Source organism: Mobula hypostoma, chromosome 19 (genome assembly GCF_963921235.1).
Source record: "Mobula hypostoma chromosome 19, sMobHyp1.1, whole genome shotgun sequence".
Taxonomy (NCBI): domain Eukaryota; kingdom Metazoa; phylum Chordata; class Chondrichthyes; order Myliobatiformes; family Myliobatidae; genus Mobula; species Mobula hypostoma.
In genome coordinates this window covers 45207849-45220062 of record NC_086115.1, presented here as the reverse complement: position 1 = coordinate 45220062, position 12214 = coordinate 45207849, and the positions used below count along the sequence as shown (strand labels likewise).

At 38.4% G+C, this 12214-nt stretch overlaps 1 protein-coding gene across 1 annotated transcript in view; it reads left to right on the top strand.

Moving 5' to 3' along the window:
• Positions 1 to 10909, top strand: part of mgmt (O-6-methylguanine-DNA methyltransferase) — a 418441-nt gene extending 407532 nt beyond the window's left edge. Inside the window, exon 7 of the mRNA XM_063071805.1 lies at positions 8270 to 10909. Within this exon, the coding sequence (XP_062927875.1) occupies positions 8270 to 8410 (141 nt within the window). The 3' untranslated portion in view covers positions 8411 to 10909. The remainder of the gene's footprint in view (positions 1 to 8269) is intronic.
• The last annotated feature ends 1305 nt before the right edge of the window (positions 10910 to 12214 follow it).

Sequence of the window (12214 nt, the reverse complement as noted above, 5' to 3'; positions counted from 1 at the left end):
GGGGTTAGACATGAAACTCACAAAGATATTTTGTTATTTTTTGTTGTTGTATTCTCACAATAGAAATGTGTCATATTGTTTTAAAATTGGCTTTTTAAAATTCAAGACTTATTTTTGACCACAAGCTGATAACATCAAAGTTGTGATTATAATAAGATTTGCTAGATATGAGTATTTCTCTGCCTTTCTATGATATCCAGTTTTACTGCAAGCAAACTTTGACTATAAATATAAACATACATTGTGCTAATCTTTTCCCTCTTTTTATACTGAGTTTTGTATTCTAAATCTGTTTTGTATTCTAAATCTCTTGAGGCAAATTCTGCTTTGTTTCTTGAAAGGAAAATAAAAGCCAACATTTAAAAGAAACTTATCTTACCTCAGATCTGAAGTAACTAATTGGTGACTTTCACCAATTGGAAAATCAGTATATTGAACTTTCAAATCAACACACACAAGATGCTGGAGGAACTCAGCAGGTCAGGCAGCATTTATGAACCTGAATAAAAAGTCATCGTTTCGGACCAAGACCCTTCTTCTCAGCCTGAAACGTCAGCTGCTTATTCATGGACATGCAGTCAATGCTGCCCGACCTGCTGAGTTCCTCCAGCATTCTGGGGGAGTTGCTTTGGATTCCCAGCATCTCGTGTTTACATATTGAACTTCGCTCACTGCGCATACTCTACCAGAAAAGAAAAGCAAATGCACTACCCCATCCATAGCTTCAGACAATGCCAGGTTTGTACCTGTCAATTAAGTACTTTCGAAGTGTATTTATGCATTTTCAGTTACAATTAAAACAGGAGTACATTTTTTTAGAAGTACTTTTGAATTGCTTTAAGGTAGAAATTGATTTGCAATGCATGACCAATCTCAAACTTTAGCATGATTTAAAAATCAGCTCAGAATCCTGGATTTGAACTCAGATTCCAAACTGATTTAGAAATCATGCTGACGTTTATTGGACTGAATTCTCTGTCCCACAGCTGCTCCACTTGCAGGTTTGGTTCATGTCCAGTATAATTGCTTTACAATTGTCTGCTTTACTAGGTAGGAATTAAAGTACATATGTAGATGTAAACCTACATGTCATTTTGATTAACATTTCTGTGCTGTAGCTTAGTTTTTACCTTCTTTGTGAACAAAATAAGCTACAGTGCAAACAACTAAACAGGAAAGAGTAACTGGAAACAAGAGAAAATCTGCAGATGCTGGAAATCTAAGCAACACGCACAAAATACCAGAGGATCTTGGCAGGCCAGGCAGCATCTATGGAAAAGAGTAAATAGTCGGCATTTCGGGCCGAACCCTTCATCAAGACTGGAGAAAAAAGATAAGAAGTCAGAATAAGAAGTTGGGGGGAGGAGGGGAAGAAATACAAGGTAGTAGGTGATAGGTGAGACTGGGAGATGGGCAGTGGTGAAGTAAAGAGCTAGGAAGTCAATTACTGAAAGAGATAAAAGGCTGTATGAGGGGGAATCTGATAGGAGAGGACAGAAGGCCATGGAAGAAAGGGAAGGGGGAGGAGCATCAGAAGGACGTGATGGGCAGATAAGGGGATATAGTGAGAGAGTGAAATGGGAATGGGAAATGGTGAAGGAGTTGGGGCCATTAACAGAAGTTCGAGAAATCAATGTTCTTGTTGTTCCTCCAACCTGAGTGTGGCCTCATTGTGGCACTAGAGAAGGCCAGGGACTGACAAGTTGGAATGGGAATGGAAAGTAGAATTAAAATGGGTGGCCACTGGGAGATCCACCTTTTTCCGGCAGGTTGAACGTAGGTGCTCGGTGAAGTGTCTCCTAATCTACTTCGGAGATGGTTCTATTAGTCAATTACTTAAAACCAGCCCAGTTTGAATACATTTGGTTTCTCAAACTAGAAGTATAGTCAAAAACAAGTTCTCAGTATCTCAGGGTAAACCTTATTTTTGGTTGTTGTTCTTTAACTAAGATTGAAATATCCGTTTATCTGGTCTAGTTCCAGAAAGTGAAACTGTGCCAGCATGCAGGTGTAATTATCACTAAAAAATGCAGCTTCATTCACTCTCACCAATTCTACTCTAGAAATTTATTTTGCAAAACTTAAAACTAATTGAAAGAAAAACAAGAGAGTCCAGAATGCATGTACATTAGATTTCACTTTTACTTTTGTGAGGTGTGCACGTATGATGTGGTGACATAATGACCTATGCCACTCATGTATTTTTACACATAACCCACAATGAATTATTTAAACAAACAAAGAATGCTTAATCAGACAACATCAAATACACAACACACCCTGCATAGCTATGAATTCCAACTCAACATAGAATGCATCTCAACTTACTTACACACACACACACACACACACACACATATATAATACTCTAAAATGCAACTGCTATATACAGACATCCACAGCATAGTAAATTTTAAATTACCCATGCAAGCCTAAATATTTAATTGCAATGGAGGATTTTCGTACTCTTGTCGGATAGCATCTTTCCTGACAAGGGAGGTTACTCTGCTTGGCAGGTAAGACTTGTGGCTGTGAAACAATCTCACGTTCTGAGGGCTTCTCTGTGGTGGTTGTAGGAGTTGACTCTGCGACTGCCAGAAGTGGTTCTGTGAACTCTGGACCTGTCGGCATCCCAAACAGTTCATAGCAAGCTGGCTAATCTGCTGATCTATTGCAGGCCGCTAGTCAACGCTTTCATCTTACCACGCCTAGATGACCACCATATGGCTCCTTCAACACTTTAGCTCTCAGCTTCATTGACTCTCAATCCCCACATGAGGCAGCCTCCGACAAAGGCAAGTTCATCCTGGTGCTGGTAAAAATTGGGGAGCTGAAATTTCTGCACATTCCAGCCATTTTGAGTTACTATGTTGACCAGAGATAGTGTGGGATCTTTTCTGGTTTCTCTTTTTAGATAATCTCTGCCATAGTAGGAACACTTTCGATTTACATTAAGGAGAATTTGTTAAGAGGAATGTTTTTGTCTGTAAATTTTTCAGTTATTTCCTTTTCCAGAGGTAAACGGTACAATCCATCAGCCTTCCCATGATTAGTTGTCCTCTTGAATTTAATCTTGTAATTGTGTCCTTCAGGAAACAGGGCCCACCTATGCATTTGTGCTGCTGCTGTTGGGCCATACTTCTGTGGATTGAAAATGGAAACTAGTTGTTGATGATGTGTAATGAGGGTAAACTCTCTCTCATACAAGTACTGTTTGAAATGTTTTACACCCCAAACCAGACTCAAGGCCCCTCTGTCTATGCCTGCATAATTTTTCTCTGCAGTGTTAAGGGAACATGATACAAAGGCTATGGGATGTTTACTTACATCGTTCATCACATGTGACATAACTGCACCTATACCATAAACCAAGACGTCACAGGCAAGCTTCACTTCATAAAGTGGTTGAGAAATGTGTGAGTACAGTGTCCGACACTGCCACTTCCTTTGACTTTTGGAAAGCAACCTCACTTTGTCCACTGCCATTTCTTCCCGATCGGTAATCATGAGTTCAAGGGGTGGAGCACAGTGACCAGATTTGGCAGGAACCTACTAATAGTAGCTGACAAATCCTAAAAAGAGCCACAACTGTGACACGTCATTGGCCCAGGGGTATCCACCACTGCTTGAATTTTCTCTGCACACTTGTATAAATCTTGTGCATCAATGGTGTGACCACAGTAAGTGATGGTTTAAAGAATTCACACTTCTTGTATCCATGCTTTGAGCCAATAATCTTACAATCTTTCTAATACTATCTTGAGATTTTGGAGATGTTCCTTCTCATCCTTACTGGTAACAATGACATCATCCAGGTAACACCGAGTATCTGGCCAGCCTTGCAGCACCTGGTCCATAGCTTTCTGCCAAAGTCCAGGTGCAGATGTTACTCCAAATATAAGCCTATTATAGCGATAAAACCTTTTATGAGTGTTGATGCTGAGAAACACTTTGGACTCTTCTTCCATCTCCATCTATAGGTAGGCATCAGCTAAGTCCAGTTTGCTGAAGTGCTTTCCGCCAAAAAGGTTTGCAAGTATATTCTCAATCCTGGGTAGGGGGTATTGATCTACTTTTAGTACTGGGTTGATGGTGATCTTAAAATCAACACAGATCCTGAAAGACCTATTCTTCTTGGCTACTGTGGCCACTGACAGTGCCTAAGGGCTCCACTCAACCTTGGAAAAAATTCCTTCAGCCTCCATGTGATCTAGCGCACTGGCTACTTTATCCATGGATTGTATAAAGAATTGGATGGACTGTGTAAAATCTGATTGCAACATTTTCATTTAACACTATTTTATCCTTGATATGTTTTGAGTTTTCTAAACCATTCTTGAACACTGCTGTGGCATCATCTAGTACCTTTCTTAATTCGCCTTCAGTTGACTGTATTGTCAGGGAAGTGGCATGCAAATGATGGATGGATTGGATCTCCAATCAAATTGTAGTTGTCTCGGCCAATCATGACCCCACAATGCTATCCCTTCTGTTTTTACCACATACAAGCCCAATGTGGCTTGTTGGTTGTTGTATCTCACTATTACAAATGTCATTCCCACAGGAGTTACCTTTTCTCTGGTATAAGTTCTTAGTTGGATGTCTGCAGGCTTCAGTTCAGTATCTTTGAAACGCCGTTCAAACTCATTTTGTGGAATCACTGAAACAGCCAAGCCAGTGTCCAATTCCATTTTAATTAATTTTCCATGCATTACTGGTGTAAGCCATACTATTTGTCTTTTGTGAGTTTTCAAGGCTCTCACGGCTATACAATCCTGTGTTACTTTTATCATTATCAGATTGTTCATCAACAGCATGTAGGTTAGTGCTCTTTGAAACTGCAACTTGACTTTTTATCTTTATCTCTTCCCTGTGCAGTCTATTTATTTTTGTCTGCCAGACATGTTGTTGTATGTGTCCTACCTTGTAGCATTTTCTGTAAGTTTTGCCTTTAAACCTGTATTGGCCCGGTGTATGTGAGCCCCTGCCAGAACTCTAACACAATTTGTTCAAACAGGCAAGTTTCTGTTTAAATGTTGCAAATTTGTTCACGCTGACAATCAATTGCGTCAATGACTGTTTCCATTGATACAGCTATTTCAACTGCTCTTTAAATGTGAGTTGTACTTCAGTTAGGAGCCATTTTGAATGTTTTCTTGTAACATTCCACTACCTAAACAATCTCTCAGTGCATTGTTGAGCCCATCACTGAACTGACAATGCTCAGACAATATCTTCAATTCAGCCACATGTGCTGAAAAGGAGTCCCCTTCTATTTGATTCCGCTTATGATACCTAAATAGTTCTGTGATCATCAATGGTTTTGGTTCTGATTAACCAGCGTTACATTCACAATATCAGCAAAGTTTATTTTGGCTAGTTTGGATGGAGTAGTCAAACTTCTAAGCAAATTTTATGCTCTTCCACCCAAATTTTGTGCCCGACGCTGGCCCCCTAGGCCTGAGTCGACCTAGTAGTAGTAGTAGTAGTCCACCCGATGCACTCAGTAAAACTTACACTCTCTTCTCATTGGCTACTCTCTTTGCTTTAAAATGTTTTCAATTCATTCAGTAGACAATATCCAGTTATCCCTCGTGCAATCGAACGCACCTATCCTTCTAAAGAAGCTAGCCATTTTGCTCTTTTATTTTATTTATGATTATTATCACCCAATACTCACTGTTTATGAATCCTTGAATTTGTCCATTTTCTGCCTTCTTTTTAACTTGACCACCTCTGGCCCTTCCTGAAGAAGCACATACTGCACTACTTTTTTACTCAACCATTTCTCATTGCACTTAGACTCGAATATCTCGCTGTGCTCCAACAGGTAGGTAGTCGTCTTAAGCTTGTTTAAAACTTTCTCATCACCATTTTTTTAATGTTTTGTAGCTCCAAAACATAAAACTAATTGAAAGAAAAACAAAGGAGTCTGGTTTTCACTTCAGCAAGGTTTGCGCATATGACGTGGTGGGATAATGTCGTATATCATTCACGTTCACGTACTTTTACGTATAACCTGTAATGAATTAATCAAACATTATTTTTACAATATTTTTATTACACAACAAAATGGAACTATACCAAGAAGCTGGTAATGATCGTAAGTGATGGAAGAGAGGGAAGAAGCTCTGCAGAGTGTTGCTATTTAAAATATGTGTTAATTTTTAAAAAACATAATGGAAGACAGAAAAGAAGTATATTAGGAGTATATGTGCGGTTTTATACATAGTAATTGCCTGCCTTTCTGTTTATTACCAGCAGCTGTTTAATTAGTAGTTACTTTGATTCAGAGGGGGATAATTTCAATATATCAGATGTGTAAATCCTCCTATACTTTAAAATAATGTAACCTGCATTTTCAGATTCCTTTGAAACACGAGTGCATGTTTTGATCAGGTTATGCATTGTGTTTCATACAGTATTGTGCAAAAGTCTTTGGTATATATACCTTTGAGAGGGGGGGGGCTAGGGAACCTAAGACCTTTGCACAGTATTGTTGTAATTTTACGTATTGCACTGTATTGCTGCCACTGAAAAAAAACAAATTTCATGACATATGAGTGATGATAAACCCAATTTTGATATGGGTCTCTATTGTGAACTGAGAGTGGGAAGGGGGCAGAGAGAGGGGAATCGTGGTTGGGAAAAGGGGAAGGAGCAGGAAGCACCAAAGAGACATTCTGCAATGATCAACGAACCAATTGTTTGGAATCAAATGACCTTGCCTGGTGTCTCAGGGCTGGGTGTGTCTTCACCGGCAGCAAACTCTGACCCTGGCACTCCTTCTCTGCAACCTGTCCCATACCACTCCTCACCATTCTCAACTTCCTTTGCTCTCATCAGATTTATAAACTTGCTCTCCGCTCCCCATTAACAAAGACAATACTGTATGCCAAAACAACAGTTCCTTTCAATTATGAAGGCATTGAACTCAATGAACAATATTCTGTAGATTAGTAAATAAAGAATAAAAATAATTGGCATGCAGACTAGGACTCTATTGCCATGTTTTTTTGTGAAGTAAATATAATCTTAAAACAAAACGTAGATGTATTCAGTCAGTCTTTATGTGCAAATACTGGACAAATGTAACACAGTTAAGTAAAGTTGGATCCAAGATTCCACATAGTGTAATTACTAAGAATTAGGTTTCCATTTTGTGTCAAGGTATATAATGATCTCAACTGTCAGAGTTCATATGATTTTATCTGGACGTGCTCTTGACCATTGAATCTGGAAAAAAACATTTCAATTACTTTATACTGTATATTATCTTGTTCAGACAAACTTCATTTCAAGATTCAATTTAAGGGAATGTGGATAGGTTTTGCAAACTCTCCATCAAATAAGATTATATCTTATATCTATAACACAGGAAGCCATTGGCCTATTGGTGTCTATACCATTTTCCAAAGCAGTAATTCCATTCCCCCAGTCTTATTTCCTTGTACCCTGCTCTCTCTCACATATTCCCATCAGCTTCCCTTTGACTCCTTCTGTTACTAACCCACTGAAAGGTAATTTACAGTAGCTGATTAACCAACCAGCACGTCTTCGGGATGTGGGAAAGGAAACCGTTGCAACCAGAGGAAGCCCAGCTGGTCACAAAAAGAGCACACACACTCAGCACAGGCAGTAGGTCGGGGCCAATTGTGGGTCCCTGGAAGTGTCGGGCAGCGTAACCAACTGCTGCAGCCTGGTGCTACCCCTGTCAGATTATTTTCATGAACTGTGAAAGTTTAATGTCATTTACTGTGAATTCAAAATTTCAAATGATTTGTTGTGTTACAGTCATAGTCATGGTGACCATTAATGGAAAATTATCAGGACTGTAATAGAGAATGTGACACTGCTAGCCATCTGGTTTAATACTTCTGACATGTGATGGCAAATACTGGCTATCACAGCAAATTCCAATTTATTGATATTCTTACTGTAAGGATCATTATCATTTCTTAAGGTTTTCCTCTACTTTGTTAGATCCAACCAGTATAACACAAATAATGATAAATCCAGTACACTGAAAAGGGGAATTAAATTGTCACTATAATTTCTGTCTTCTCTTAACTGCTATTTTGCCTTCAGTTTATGGTTCCGTCTAATTATTCCACAGCTTTGTAACTTTGGCCTATGAATCCTTTATCCCTAAAATGTTAATTAATTTAGACTTGCAAAATTCTGTGAAAGGTTTATGATTGTTCTGATGTAATGCTTTTAATGAATAAAAAATTAACAGTTGTATAATTATTTTTTGCCTTAATCTCAGGTGCCAATTATTGTGCCCTGTCACAGGGTGATCTGCGCAAATGGACAGATTGGTAATTACATGGGAGGAAGAGGAAATCACCTCAAACAATGGCTACTGACACATGAGAAGCTTCTGAAAGAGAGCCGAGAAACATCTTAGGGACTTTGTCCAATGCTGCCACTCAGCCAGAAAGTACAATATTCAGAATAAAGCAAGCTCTTAACACATCCACTATTATTTGGGGTATTTCTAAATAGTGACTTAAAAAAGATAAAAGAAATTTGAGATTCAGATGTGTGGAGGCACCATTTCTATATTAAAAAGACTGGAAACATCCTGAGGGACGCTGGCCTTTCTTGTTTTTACATTTTACAGAAGAATGAATACAGAGATCTATGCATGTTGTGTATGTATTTTGTTTCCATCTACAAGCTTTTTTTTTGTTCTATTTTAATGCCCATTAAAGCAAGGATAAGGGAGTGGGAGGAGCATGGCAAACGTTAGGTGCAACTGCCCTCTAAGGAAGCATCTGGCTCACAGAGGGGACAGATGACAATCTGATGCTTGCGTGTTATTGGGAGCAAAATGAAATCCTGAGGCTTCAGCACACACCTCTTTATTCCTGCACTGTATTGTATTTGACCAGCGTGGAAAGCTGAACCTCAGCCAGATGAGTGTCAACAAATGCCCTCTCCTCTTTGATGTTTGTGCTACTGAAAAAAAATATTTCTCATAAACACTTTGTAATGTTTTTGTGGCTATTCTGTGAAAAGGAAGCATTTTCTGCATGTCATTCAAGAGAGTGTTTTCCACAGTCCAACCACTGTTTTTATTTCAAATTGAAATATATTTTCCACATCTCTTAAAAAATGCATTTTATACATTGTGTATTTTTTAAACAGAGTCAGAATTCTGCTTTCCCCCCCTTATAATTGCAGAAGCAGTTAAACATGTAAAACTTTTGAGCAAGAGATTTCTTTTGAGCCAGAAGCAATCTGGTTAATTTGGTATAGAAACAAGTTTCTTACAGTTTAAGGAAAATATTTTGCATGTTTAATTAGCAAGAAGACAAATCACTTGTTTTAATGGAATATTTTCAATGCTGTTGGTTTGGAATCAAGGCTTACTTAATCACTGACCTATACTCTACCTCGATTGATAATGCTTTTGTCACCCACATGCTTCCATTCACAGAATCAGGAAAAGAATTTGTCTGTTTTAGTTTACAGTTGTCTTATGCATTCTTTCCCCTTGGAAATTATTTTATTGCCTAGATGATTAGGTTGCAGAGAGGGAGCTCTCTCTGGTACTTCCTTTTCCCACTGAAGACATTGTTTGAGCAGCGACAGTTATCCTGCCCGGGGGAAGATGCATTTTTCTGCCTTTTCATGCTCCCATTTGCTCTCACTGTTAGTCAATGTGAGCACATGCAAGGATTTATATAATTAGTTTATTCTGAAATCACAAAAAGTGAAGATTTTATCAAAATGCATACTACCAGACACTTTTTGGAATAATCTGCATGGTGTTGTGTGACTACGGATTGTGTTAAATGTGTTTAATCATAGAGTAATCTATTAAAGGTCACAAACTGCTACAATTTTTCCACAAACAGGTACTTCTTCCAAAAGAGCTTTAAAGTTGCCGTGAAATAAGAGAGGGGGATGGGTGTCAGTGAAATTAAGTATTACATTGAAGCTGCCACATAATTGATACAATAGGATTTCTTGCAGTTACACAGATCAAAGATGTCACTCTTTAAATCATAATCAGAACAAGACACCTATCCCATATCGATATTGGCCACATTGGTTTTCTCACATACAGGTTAAAAAATACTTACTGGCATGTCTTCTAACTTTTTCATGGTAGGTGTAAGGTTGTACATTTATTAGATAATCAGGCTGTTGGAAAAATATTGAGTAGTAACTATTCAGGATGTTGATTTTAGGAGGATTGAACAAAGGGTGGTGAGTCACTAATGAAATGAATACTTTAAAAAATTTGTTAAAAAGCTTTCCAACAAACAGCAACTTTAAAGCATTTGGTTTCTGCAGATTATTGAATTGCTTAATTTTTACCTTGTTAGTATTTCACATAGTGTTTTATGGATGTTAAATTCATTTGTGTAATTGAGGTTTAGATGACAGCTTGGTAACTTTCTTTTTATTTGCCCATTACTCTTTATGCAAATCATTATGAAAGCAGATACTTTCAATGTTCTTATTTGTCACGTGATTTCCTTGATATTGATCCTTTAATTTTTAGTGGGGCATATTTTCCTTCAATAATAAATGCAAGATAATTCATTAGAACAGTTTCTATAAATAAAAGATGGATTCGACTTTGAAAATGAGATTAGCTTTTTACCATTGACTGCATGTTCTCCTGCTTCATCTGATATGTGGCTCTCTAATGTTATTAAAGGTAAAGCTCTCAGAGCGGTGTTTGAACCAATAGAGGGCAGTAGAGTTTAGTGGAATTGCATTACAATGCAGTGTGTAGTCACAACAACAGCTTTACTCTCAATTATTTCTGTTTTTAACCTACAAAGAGAACCCAGAGTAGCTCAACACAACCTTACACCTTAATTTGTCCTGCATATATTCAGTCAAACTGCAGCATGTGTAAGTTTCTTTGTACTCCCTCACTTGTGTCTTTTGTGTATGTGGCTGTGCATAGCACAGTAGAACTTACTGCTGTCAGGCAGTCAGATGAAGAATGGTCCTTCTTTACGCTCTGATTTCTGATATTGCTAATGATGCACAGGCTACAGACTGGAGTGAGCACTAATGAAGGGTGCTGTGACACTGGAACCTCTAGGGGTTCTATTTAAGAAGAGAGGTGAATGCATGCTGCCACTTGGGTGTACTTCAAGCATGCCCTCTTCAACCATTATTGCTTATTTCATCTTGTGATTTTGTTTTAATGCTGTGCATTATTTGGCACGATGATCTTTCATGATGAAATACTTAACTCTTGTGTGAATGTGCAAAGAGGTGGAGGAGGTAATGGTTATGTTTTTAACCCAATTGTTGAAAGAAAGAAACGTCCTTCAGACTTGGAATTGGGTTCCAGTGACCTATCAGATTTCCTCCCCTTCAGTCTTCCAGTGCTTTGAACTGCTGACATTGAGACACTGTGCAGTCAGGCACGACAGCTGTTTCTGCATCATCTAATACCAACACATGCTGTTTTAGACCATTTTCAGAAGAACAGATAATGAAAGATTCAGAAATAATATTTGTTTTGGCATAGTTATCTTTAAAATAAAATACATGCCCTCGGCCACAGAAAACTGGATTTTGAGATAGGGTTAAGTTTGTTGTCAGGTTACATGGCAAGGTTTAAAGAAATTCAGAGTGCTTCTTTCTTACATTGAGAGCTGTTCCACAGACTCAACTAAGGCTTGTCTGTGCACTTTGTCAGAGTGAAAAATAACAGACATAGCAGTTGGCATCTTAATGCTGTGCATTATGAACTTCTGATAATTTTGACCCTACTCAAGCTTGACATCAAGTGAAAGTGAGCGTAGGGAACAAATTAACAGGCTCTTGCATTCAGATTTGTAACCTGCACCACTTCTGACTCACTCTCTCTCTCTCTCTCTCTCTCTCTCTCTCTCTCTCTCTCTCTCTCTCTCTCTATCTCTCTATCTCTCTCTCTCTCTATCTCTCTATCTCTCTATCTCTCTATCTCTCTCTCTATCTCTCCCTCCCTCTCTCCCCCTCTCCCCTCTTCACTGCTACCTGAGCAACAAAAGGAGAGGGTGATGAACTAGCTTTGAGCACCTGAGATCTAAGATGCAGTTGGGCAAAGCCATACGTATGGAGGCTGGAAATCGGCAAACTGGGCGTGTTTATAAAAATATACTCTTCCACAAAGTTGCCTTTTCCAAAATACTCATTTTATGACTTTATGTACTCCTTTTTTCAGACAGAAAATATAATATATCTCCATAAA